This window comes from Globicephala melas, chromosome 6 (genome assembly GCF_963455315.2).
Source record: "Globicephala melas chromosome 6, mGloMel1.2, whole genome shotgun sequence".
Classification (NCBI taxonomy): Eukaryota; Metazoa; Chordata; class Mammalia; order Artiodactyla; family Delphinidae; genus Globicephala; species Globicephala melas.
The window spans coordinates 5,282,111-5,294,526 of record NC_083319.1 but is presented as its reverse complement, the minus strand read 5'-3'; the positions used below and the strand labels follow the sequence as shown (position 1 = coordinate 5,294,526).

Sequence of the window (12,416 nt, the reverse complement as noted above, 5' to 3'; positions counted from 1 at the left end):
TGCAAGCCTGTTCTTGGTCTGGGTCCAGAAGATTCCTAGGAAAGGACAGGCAAGGGTGCGAGCCCTCAAGGGCATGCTGCTCAGTCAGGCCAGGTGGGTGGAGGGGAGAGGCAATGGCTCTTTAGACACCTGTGCGTGTAGACAGGCACAGAAGGAGACGTTCCTGGCGTTGCCGCCTGCAGCTCCCTCTACTAGCGGCCTGGTTTCTAGTGAGTGAACTTACGTGACAGACGGGAACATCATCATTAGCCCTACAGAGCCAGCTCTCCCTCCAGCTGGGGGACCATACCACCGAGGCCATTATACAAGCTGGGCGACACCCAGTGCGGTAACTAAGGCCAGGTCTCCCCTTCTGAGAATGGGCCGCTCTCGGCAGGGCCAGTCAGACGCTCTCACTTGGGAATTTGGAATGGATACTCAACTTCCAGGTCACAGAAGTCATCTGCCGGATGTTTCCACTGAGGCCAGGGAATCCTGGGGCTGTGGGCTGATGTGGCCACACACATATTGAAACACTGACAGCCAGTCTGCCCAAGGAAGATGAGGCAGAGCCGTGCCGGTGACGTGGGGAGAGGGCGGGGCAGAGAGACAGGCAACACAGAGCAGTCGGGGAGCCAGCAGAAAAGCAAATCCCTGCAGAACTCTACTTAGGACCTTGGAAAATATTCAAAATACAAAAATCCGAAATTTCAGCTCTACCCCTGGGCCCTAATAACATCATATATCAGATCATCTGGTCCACGAAGTGTCCTCAGCAACTCCAACCAAGCAAATCTCAGATTCCAAGTGGTGACGTGACATTTCAGCGTCTGCAAACAGAACACAGAGCGGTACCAGGGTTCTCTCTAAACAGCCCCCTGCATTTCAGGGAGCCTTAGAAAACCCCTGTGGGTGCGATCAGGGCTATTTTAATTCAAATGTCTGTTCTGCTTTACCCAGAAGCAATGCCGTGATATTTGTTTCTCTCTGTCACCACGTGTTCGGGCCAGAAGGTCAACTGACTGCCATCTACAAGAGGCCAAATACTCTGTGGAGACCAGACCTGAGGTTCTGTCAAGACCAAAAGGAGATGTCAGCTTATCAGGCTTTAAAAATGATCCCCAGTACTGACAACGCAAGGCTCCTGTAAGTGTCCACATACCTGTGGTTCTACCTTTTATGAAATTACGAGGCCACTGGTTTGATTCTGATCTAATGTTTCAATAAAACACCATTTTAGGTTACAAAAGGTGCTTCCCGACAATAGCTCAACAAAAGCTTACTGTGTTTGTTTTTCTTCTCTGGTAGAGGAGGAGGTTTTTCTGGGTCACCCGTTGATTCAGGAACAGTGAAATCACCCACAAATTCAACAGAGGCTGAGGAACCTCCTTGCTGAAAGGGAAGAATAGCAGCAAAGGGCGTGAAGGGGACGGACTGGACCGAGGCTGGGTTCTGCAGGTCCTCCTCGGAGATGTTGTCGTACTGCGAGGGATGCCGCTCGTAGGACGCCCTGCAGCCAGAGCTGTCCCCCGTCTGGGAGGCCGCACTCCTGCGCTTCTTCTCGGGAAGAGCAGGCGGCACATCCATCTGCTGCCCTGGGGCCGAGGGCCCCTCTGGCTGGGGACAGCTGCCCTGAGGCAACTGGAAAGGATGGCCGAGAAACGGAGACCCAGACTCCCCCAAGGACTCTGGCAACGGGCTGAGGTTACAGGCCACTTGCTGAGGTATCTGGTCTGCGTTAGAGAGGTCTTGCTGGAGGAATTCGTAGTCAGGGTCGTAATGATCTGCGTTCACAACAGGAGAAACATACTGTGAGCCACCAGCCCCCACAGAAAGAAAAGCTCCCACGCTTCTTCCCTGACCCAGCGCTGCTCATTAGAGTGACCAAAACACATCTCCCATCTCATCCGCAAAGACTCTCACTTTACTTTATATTTTTCATTTTTCTCCTGCTTATAAAAGTAAAACCAGATGGGAATTTGACTGTTTGCTATCCAATTCTTTGTACTTTCCTGGATTTTTAAAAGTTTCTTACTTAAAAAAAGAAAAATGCATGACCACTGTAGAAAAGGTGGCCAAAAAACCCTATTGAGAAAATAAAAATCACCCACAATCCCATAATCTAACTATAATCTCTGCTTACTACTGGATATATTTCCTTAAAAGTCTTTTTTCCCTTGGATTTTTTTTCCTTTTTAAACTCTGAGAAAACACTATATAAGTGGTCTTGGATTTTGTCCGCTGATCACTATATCATAATTGGTTTTTAATACAGCTATGTATTATTCCACCAAATGGATGTATCATAAGTCTCCTGATTTCCTATCACTGAGTAGTAGATTCTTTCCAGTTTATCATCATTACTCTTAATAATGCTGAGATTAATGTCTCTGGACAGAAATCTTGCCATAAATCTCTGATTATGTTCTTAAGATAAACTCTCAGAAGTGAAGTATCTAGTTCGCGGGACATGGACAGCTCAGTGCTCTGTAGGCCTCCTGCCAAACTGCACGCCAGACCCTCACTGGGCCCCACCGCCCGAGGCCAGCTCCCTTGCCTTCGCCCTCCGTCAGAAGTGGGCAGGAGCTCTGAGCACAGAGGGCTCTGAATTCTGGCAAAGGGAGTCAAATGACACACTGACAGACTAACTGAAGTAACAGCTACCATTTCAGTATCTCCCATGGGGTTTCACACTGCTACTCCATTTAAACTTTCAACCCCCTTCAGAGGCAGACACTGGTATCCTCATTTTGCAGATGAGGAAACTGAGGCTCGGATTTTGAGTGACTTGGCCAAGGTCAACAGAGCCAATGACTGGCATCACTGTCTGAGCCCAAAACAGCCCCGGAGAGACGATGAGCCAGCAGTGGTGGCCGCGACGCCGGCAGCTCACCTAGAGTCTCACAGCTTGTGTTCCGGGAGCACCGCCCGCTGTCCCTGTCCAGAGACGACAGCTGCTCGTCCGACTTGCTGAGCTTGCCTATGCTGCTGCAGGGGGACAGGCGGGGCGACTCGCCGCCATATGAGTGGCTGCCGCCCGACAGTCGTCTCTGTGCGTAACAGTCCACGTCAAAATCCTCCCGGCAAAAACGAAAACAAACCAAGTCACTCCTGGGAAATGGTGGCAGAGACCAGGGGAGGGAGCCGGTACGTTTACTCGGAGAAGGAGATACCGGCAGGCTCAGCAACCTGCTGGAAAGGCCCGTCTTTGCTGTAGGCTGTGAACGCCACTTCTGCACCTCCTGAGAAAGAGGGCCTGTGCCAGCGCTCAGAGCTCAGTGTGAGGGAGGCCCTGGGGCCGGTCTCGGCCTCCCCACCCCATGAGGGAACTTCCACCCCAGTGCGGAGAGCTCCTCCTGACCAACGCCAGGGACTGAAGACCACTGGGTTTCTCTCAGCTTCAGGAACCAAATCCCCAGACCTGAAGCCTTCCTCTGCCTTTCTAGATGGAGCTAATTACCTGCCTATTAATTCCAACAGGCAAACTGGAGCCACTGGTGGCTCGACTCATGGGGGCCACGACGGCCACTCGGGTAGGGGATGGAGCCGACTGTCTCTTCTTCGGTGGCAATGCTGGTGGAGGACTGAAACAGAGCAAGGAACCCTATCAAACCAGACACCCCACAAAATGCTTTAAACAGATACTGGGGTATGGGAGGTGGGTTCTTTCATTATCAGACACTTCACACCTGCTTTTCACACTTTCAACTCCCATCCCATCAGTGCCAAAAAACTAGTATCCAAAGTTCTTGCTTTTGTTTTCGTAACAAATGGTACCAGTTTTTGCTTGGTTAAGGCTAAAAGGCAAGCGGTTGGGAGTTCTCAGGGTGCGGGGCAAGGGAGGGCGCTGGGCCAGGCTCACGTCCTCTGGAGACGCCCCTCCAGAGGAAGGTCAAACCGCCAAGGTGCCTAAAGAGCAGGTTCTGACCCTAATGGCACCGTCTTCTTTTTGGCTCATCCTACCCATCCATTCATGAAATTATGACATAAATAGAGGAGGGTGCTAGAAAAACAGAAAATTACCTATTATCAACCACACGAATGCCAGGTAAGGGGGGTTTGGGGGGCGCGACCTCTTCATCCGTGGAATCTGGGAGCCCCTCGGACGACTGCGACAGGCCGGTCGTCTTGTTTAGAATCTCCATCTCTCGATCTGTCAAGGGGAGCTCAGACTGGCTGGAGAGTTGAAGAGAACTCGGGGTTACAGAAGGCCACAGAGAAGGTCCTGAGAGCATGAGGATGTGACCAGGGCAGGGAAGTCATGGGGGGACAGGGACGGAGGTGCCCTGGACACAGAGCTGACACTGTGCCCTGGGCTCCAAGGCAGAGATGGGGTTTCAAGTCTGGTTCGATCACCCACAAACAGCAGAAGCTTGGCCAAGTCCCCCTGCCTCTGCACCTCAGTTTCCTCATCTGTAAGAGGAATCTCTGGACTAGATGATGTTCTAAAATGCTCCAAGTGTAGGTTTTATATTTTTACTAGGGGCTTGTAGTAGAAATTATTGCAAGGCCCTATAACTGTCCACATTACCCTCAGTTTCCTTTCTTGATAAAGTTAAATGCTCTCAAGTCAAACCCCTAAAACCCAACCCTTCAAAGTTCTTTCTAATTATGGGAGGAAGCTGGTCAAGAAAAGTATAGGTGGGTTTTGACATCACACACTATCCTTAGAAAAGGTCACGCTGTTAACCTGGAGACCAGGCAATTCTTCAGAACGGGTGTGAGCTACACACACTTTAAAGTAATGCAGGCTCTTACCCAGAATTCACTGAGAAGGGAATGTGGGCCTCACAGGGCCTGCCTGATGTGGGTTCCGGACCTGGCTCCCCTTCTTTCTCAAGTGTAGATCAACCGTGACCCCAGATACTGGAGGGTCTGGTCAGCACTCACCCGTCTGGTTTGCAGGCTGGGGAACTGGGTTTCACTGGGCTTGTTGGAGACGGATGCCCCTGCTTCTCGATGGTAAGTCTGACAAGCTCCTACATCCCACACAAGAGAAAAGCAGTGAGACACGAGGAAGGTTCCTCACCGTGAATGTTCCCAACCAGGTGGGTCAGCTGTCTGTCCTCCACTGCCCACAGATTCCTCACTCACCATAAGTGCGAGTATGATTTGACTTAGGTAATCTGCCTGGCTTCCCAAAACGTCTCCTACCCTCCAAAAATACCTGCACAGCACATTGAAAGCTTCAAGTGCATAAAGGCACTTCCTTTTGGAAGGGGGAAATGACAAGCCCCACTGTCTCAGAATGACTAAGTTCATCACACAGACCAAACTCCTGGCAGAACAACTGCCAGTCGGTTTGTGGAGGAAGAACTACTACCCTTTAGTTCTCTGAAGCCATTATACGATGTGCAGGACGCTGCTTACTAACAATCAAACCTCTGGTCTTGGGGAAGGTGGTTTCCCAGGGTGAGCTGGCTGGCAGCAGCTGGTATCCTGAAATGACTGGTGGAAATCTTTGTCGATGGACAGAAAGTTTAGGGCATATTACCCAGCAGAGAAATGACTTTAGAAAATATTTTTTTAAATAGGAAAAAAAAAGGTGATTAGGGCCTACTTGGTTTTTTCAACTAGAATGCATCTTCCTCCAATGTGATGAGTTTTGGTGATTGCATACACCATATGAGAATCACTCAAAACTACAGAACGTTCCCACCACCCTCTCCAGTCAACCTGCCCCATCGCAACCACTTTTTCACTTCTGTTTCTTGGATCACTTCTGCCTAGAACTTGAAATAAGTGGAACCATACAGTATGTACTCTTTGGTGTCCATCTTCTTTTTCTGAACAGCTTTAGGCCATAAAGTTCAGCCTTTTTTTTTTTTTTTTTTTTTTTCCTGTACGCGGGCCTCACACTGTTGTGGCCTCTCACACTGTGAAGCACAGGCTCCGGACGCACAGGCTCAGCGGCCATGGCTCACGGGCCCAGCCGCTCCGCGGCATGTGGGATCCTCCCGGACCGGGACACGAACCCGCGTCCCCTGCATCGGCAGGCGGACTCTCAACCACTGCGCCACCAAGGAAGCCCAAAATTCAGCCATTTAAAGTGTGCAATGCAATGGTTTTTAGTCTGTTCACAGTGTTGTGCAACCATCAACACAATCCATTTTAGGACTCATTATTACTTCCAAAACAAACTCCGGACCTTTCCGTGGTCCCTCCTCATGTCTCCCCAGCCCTCCCGGACCCACAACTACTAATCCACTCTCTATCTCTATTCGTCGATCCTCTTTTGCTCAGTGTAGACACCCACGTCTCTGTGTGCATGAGTAGTGTGTTCCTTGATGTTGCTGAGTTGTATTCCAGTATATGGATAAACCCACAATCTCTTCATTCATTGCCCTGTTGATACACACCTGGGTAGGACCTACCTGTGTCACATGAGAAGTTCAGGCTTTCAGCATGAACATCTATTTCTAAAGTTACAGAGGAGGCAGCAACGGAAGAAGGTGGGTAATACAGCAGTGTGCCCCCAAATCAGACTGCAAAGCCTCTCCCAACTCAAAACACCCCACACAGGAATCCCGACAAGTGTGGTAAGGCAAAGAGTTACTATGATGGATGGAAGTAATGCTTTGGATAGCTTATCTAAAAGATGACTTGTCAGTATACATAAAAAGCTTTAAATATTTGCATACGTTTTATAGTAATTTAGCCCAAGGAAAATGACACGGATGTGTACAAAAATTAAACCACAAAGAACGTTCACTGCAGCATTCCGTGTAACAGGTAATCAGACGACTCAATATTCCATAATTAAATATTCAATACTAGGTACTGATTACATAAATTAAGATAGACTTAAACAATGGACCATTATATTACCATTAAAAAAACTCATAAGAGGGCTTCCCTGGTGGCGCAGTGGTTGAGAGTCCGCCTGCTGATGCAGGGGACACGGGTTCGTGCCCCGGTCCGGGAAGATCCCACATGCCGTGGAGCGGCTGGGGCCGGTGGCTGTGAGCTGTGGCCGTTAAGCCTGCGCGTCCGGAGCCTGTGCTCCGCCACGGGAGAGGCCACAACAGTGAGAGGCCCACACACGGCAAAAAAACAAAACAAAACAAAACCTCACAAGAATATATGATAGCGTTGAAAGACAACACAATGTTAAGTGGAAAAACAGCCCAGACGGTACACTGGTGTATACACAGTATGTTTTGGAAACAAAACAAAACCAAGAACACACGTATAGGAAAAAATATGGCTATGAAACACCCCTTATTTTCTTGTTTTTGCTTCTCTGCTTTTTCTTACTTTGCTACAATGAACATGTATTACTTCTGAAATACGAATTAAAAGAAAAATAAGGCATACTCCATATAATCAGAATCAGTGTCACCCCACTCTGTAATAGTTTCGATGCCTATTCCTGGAGAAACGTGGAGGGTTGAGATCGCCAAGAATCAAGTACTGGAAGAAGAAAGGAGAAGGTTGGCATTTTCCTGTTATCACCATCTAGGAGTTAAACATAATCTCGCAAATATTTAAGGAACAGCTAACTAGCTGGTGATTACAGACAAGGTGGAGAGACAAGAGATGACGTAATTAGAAGAGAGAGCAAGTGGCGTGGAGGCAGGCCCCCTGCACCCCATCGTCTAGAGGAGGGTGGGGAAGGCCGTTCATCCAAGAAGCCCATCACCAGGCCACACAGAAGAGCATCACGGCATCAGAGGGAGTCAAAGTGCCTTGGAAGTGCCACACTCAAGCTCACTCTCTTTACAAGCAGGGCAAAGGAAAAGGGAGGAGCCTGTACGCTTGCATCTGCTGAGGCAGGACAAAATTCCACTAATTCTTCATTGATTCCTGAGCAATTATAATTAGAATGCCATCTTTCTGGAGAGGCAGCTGTGTGAACTCAACTAAAGAACGATGGCAAAAGAACCGTGCAATGACAGGCACACATGTGCAAGTGGGCACCCGAATTCCAAGACAAAGTCAGATCCCAGAACTTACCCTCCTTCACCCCAGGCCCAAAAGACCATCACAGGAGGGGGCAGCTTTCCATATTCACCACGACCTTCCAGCCCAAACACAAACACACCAGCCAGAAGGTCTTTCACTCTCAGCCTGGCTTCTCTCTCACAGGCAGAAGGGCACCCTTAGAATGTGCACGTACCCGGCGACCGTGCCAACACCCTCATCTCCTTCAGAGCCGACCGTTTGTAACCTGGCCAGAGCTCAACTCTCCCTACTGAAGCCAGATTTCTGAGAGGATGTCAGACTTTCCAATCCTCCTGAGGCACAGGTTAGGAAAGACTGAGAGAGACGGCACATGAGGCTGTGTCCAGAGCCGGCAGCTGTAAACCAGACAACCGCCAGTTCACCGAAAAGCAGTTTTCAAAGCCCGAAAGGTACCCGGAAGAGCACCTTTCTAAATACACAATACTTTATTTCCATGCTCATTTTACTCATATTGAGAGTCATCACAGAGACACTTCCATCTTAGATGACCTTCATCCAGTCAAAGCACAGCTCGGTGCTCAGGTAAGAAACAGTCCTATCTGTTTTTGTCTCCTCGGCCCCTGCCCGGCAGAGGGGACACGGGCTGCACGAGGAGAGGCCCAAGTCCTCCAGGTTCACGTGGAGAGAACACGCACTTTAACTGGAAAGCGCCCCGCCCGCAGCCTGGGCCCGCTGCCCCTGCTCAGGCCGCATCCCGACCTGTCACTGTCTGTCCTCTATCACCATGGGCTCCTGTGCTTATGGCCATGACATGGCCCCTCTACCGGTGAGTGGTCCTAAGATGAGTTCTTCACCAAAGACACTGGGTACAGGCCAGTGGGGAGTTTCCTGTAACTGAAGTGGCATAATGCAGTCACAGGGCTGTCCAGCCCCAGTATGACCTTTATGGTGACAACAAGGGACCTTCCCTGCCCACATCCTAAGCGGGGCTGAGGCAGCGACAGAGCAGAGGAAGTGCCTTCCTTCTCACATGTGCTCAGGGAGACAGAACACTAAAGCACACGAGGTGCCAGAGTGCACTGGCCTGGCGGCGACTCCTCACATCAGCTTCTGGAGGCTCACAGCAGCCTGAAAACAAGGCAGCCAGAGGAGATCTCAAATTCCACCCTGAAAGATGCTGAAGAGACCAGCCCAGAAGCAGTGCCAGGCCCGGATGGCATGGGGGGAGGGGCATAATTTTAAAACTGGGCACTTGTGTCTTCAAAATAATGAGTTGGGGCCAAACACTACAACTCGAACAATAAAAGTTTTCAGGGTTCACCCCCCAAAAAGGCCCTAAACAAGCTTACAGATTATTGAAAGACCTTCTCTTGACATTTGTAACTAAGTAGAACACGTGTGGGCCCAGAAAGGAGATGCTGCTGCCACAACTCCTAGCTGGATAGGATGTCCTTCTACTCCCAACACACTTGAGAATGAAAAAGCAGTAAATGTTTGGTGCAGTTCTTCAGGTTAGCAGATTTACTAGAAAAAATACTTAGTGAACTGCTCAGAAAGTAGGCTGGGGAAGGCTTATCTTAGTCTAAGCCACCCTATTATTTTGAAAAAACAACAACAAAAGTACCCGTAAACCCTGAGCGTATGAAGCTGAAATTGGAGCGTGATGATTTCTCTGACGTATGAAAGTATATCCACAACATTCCTACATGGCAATTTCCTACTACACATAACCCGCTGTCTCTTCCCCCTTTCTTCTTCTTTTTTTTTTTTTTTTGCAGTGCGTGGGCCTCTCACTGTTGTGGCCTCTCCCGTTGCGGAGCATAGGCTCCAGACGCGCAAGCTCAGCGGCCATGGCTCGCGGGCCCAGCCGCTCCGCGGCATGTGGGATCTTCCCGGACTGGGGCACGAACCTGTGTCCCCTGCATCGGCAGGTGGACTCTCAACCACTGCGCCACCAGGGAAGCCCCCCCTTTCTTCTTCCCTCTCCTTCTCCTCCTTTGTAAAGCAGTGGAATACTCAGACCACTGCACACAGGAAATACTCAAATACATGCCACATAAGAGGGACCATGTAGACACACCAAGAAGAACTATTTCAAATGACTGCAAAATGATGGATAACCTGAAGGTCAAAAATAACTTTGAAACATCTTTAATACTTTCTAATGATCATACTGATGGAGGTGGTTAGTGTTATTCTGAGACTGTTGTGTTTGTATTGTGAAAAAACGAGTCAAAAACAAATGTTGATATTTTTTAAAACAGGGATTTTCAGTGTGGGAGGAAGAAAATTAAGATATAAGCTTGATGAGGTTAAGTAAAAACCAGTATAAACTCAAGATGTATTTTCTCTTAAAGAAACTAAACATGTGATCAATGAGTAGCAATGAGGAACCCTGGAGTGAGGTCTCTAAACATCATTCCCCAATAAAGGGAACCAGAGCTCCTTAAAGGAATGGCTGATTCCAGGTCGGTGGTAAGAAATGTACAAGGTAATTATAACTCAATAATTAAAAAAAGATAAATAACACAATTTAAAAATAAGCAAAAGACTTGAATAAATATTTCTCTAAATAAGATATACAAATGGCCAATAAGCACATGAAAAGATGCTCAGCATCATTAGCCATCAGGGAAACGAAAATCAAAAACCACAGTGAGATACTACTTCACACCCACTAGGACGGCTACATCAGAAAAAGCCAGTGATAACAAGTGCTGGTGAGGATGTAGAGAAATTGGAACCCTCATGTACTGCTGGTAGGGATGTAAAATGGTGCAGCTGCTTTAGAAAGTAGTCTGGTAGCTTGTTACGAGATCAAACACAGAGATGTTATATGACCCAGCAATTGCAGTCCTAGGCGTATAACCAAGAGAAATGAAAGCATACACCCACACAAAAACTTGTACCCGAGTGTTTGCAGCAGCATTACTCAAAATTTGGAAACAACTGAGATGTCCAAATGTCCATGCATAAATAACATGTGGTATATCCATGTAATGGAATATTATTTGGCAATAAAAAGAAATGAAGTACTGATACATGCTAAAACACGGATGAACTTTGAACACATTATGCTAAGTGACAGGAGCCAGTCACAAAAGGACCCACAGTATATGATTCCATTTATATGAAGTATCTAGAAGAGGCAAGTTTAGGGACTTCCCTGGTGGTCCAGTGGTTAAGACTCTGCGCTTCTACAGGGGACGCGGGTTTGATCCCTGGTCAGGGAATTAAGATCCCGCATGTTGTGTGACATGGTCAAAAAAAAAGAAAGGGGCAAAGTTATAGAGCCAGAAAGTTCGATTAGTGGCTGCCTAAGGCTGGGGGAATGGAGAGAAATGGGGGCAGGGTATGGGGAGAGTACAAAGGGTATGGGGTTACTTTCTGAGGCAATGAAAATGTTCTGAAGTTGACTGTGGTGAGGGCTGCACAGCTCTGTGAATATACTAAAAATCACTAAATCGTTTTAAACTGGGTGAACTGTACAGTATGGGCTTTATATCTCAATAAAGCTATTACCACATACACACACAAGTAAGTAAGATGAACCTGGAACACCTTTTCATATCCCAAAGTGAGAAAACGATCAAAGACTTCTGGGGTCACGTCAAAATGAACTCAGGAAACAATCTGAAGAAGCTGTCACTGTTCAAAGATGGGACTTGAGCATCACTAAGGATAATAACTGCAATGGACGGGACATATAAACTATGTTTATTTACATCCCTGAGTTCAGAATGCTATATTAAAAAACTCAATCCAGGGCTTCCCCGGTGGTTCAGTGGTTAAGAATCTGCCTGCCAATGCAGGGTACACAGGTTCGAGCTCTGGTCCGGGAAGATCCCACATGCCGCAGAGCAGCTAAGCCCGTGCGCCACAACTACTGAGCCTGCGCTCTAGAGCCCACGAGCCACAACTACTGAAGCCTGCGTGCCACAACTACTGAAGCCTGCGTGCCTAGAGCCCGTGCTCCGCAACAAGAGAAGCCGCCGCAATGAGAAGCCCGCGCACCCCAATGAAGAGTAGCCCCCGCTCGACGCAACTAGAGAAAGACTGTGCGCAGCAACGAAGACCCAACACGGCCAAAAATAAATAAATACAAATAAATAAATTTTAAAAAACCCCAAAACCTCAATCCAATGGTCATGTTAGATGATACTAAGAAACACTCATTTTGATAACTGGTAAATGAAGGAAGGAATTAAGCACTGATCCTGCCTTTCCCCCTGAGAATTATAACACAGGATAACCCTGACTGACAAGGGGAGGTCTCTTTTAGTGTATTCCAGCTAAGGAATGAGGAAGGGATGGCAGAAAGAAGTATAATGTCATCATTTTGCAACTCCCAAGGAATTAACCCATCTAGGCAATAACCATCAACGGCTATTAACATCAAAAAAGGAAAGATGCCTCTAGAAGGAAGTGCACGGCAGCACCTAGGAAACATTCTTCTAGATGCAAAAACATGAACCTGATTCAGCCTAGTTTTGCAGGAAATTCAAGGGACAGAGGAACATGTTAAATAACAC

The 12,416-nt window shown here is 48.0% G+C and overlaps 1 protein-coding gene across 11 annotated transcripts in view; it reads right to left on the bottom strand.

Annotated features, from left to right (window-relative positions):
• The window catches only part of RAPGEF1 (Rap guanine nucleotide exchange factor 1), a 143,473-nt gene that overhangs the window by 45,972 nt on the left and 85,085 nt on the right, over nucleotides 1–12,416 (bottom strand). For all 11 annotated transcript variants that reach the window (XM_060300262.1, XM_060300264.1, XM_060300269.1 and 8 more), the window contains 5 exons: nucleotides 4,870–4,958; nucleotides 4,003–4,155; nucleotides 3,440–3,563; nucleotides 2,873–3,056; nucleotides 1,263–1,763 (listed from right to left, as the gene is read on the bottom strand). In XM_060300262.1, the coding sequence (XP_060156245.1) occupies nucleotides 1,263–1,763; nucleotides 2,873–3,056; nucleotides 3,440–3,563; nucleotides 4,003–4,155; nucleotides 4,870–4,958 (1,051 nt within the window). The remainder of the gene's footprint in view (nucleotides 1–1,262; nucleotides 1,764–2,872; nucleotides 3,057–3,439; nucleotides 3,564–4,002; nucleotides 4,156–4,869; nucleotides 4,959–12,416) is intronic.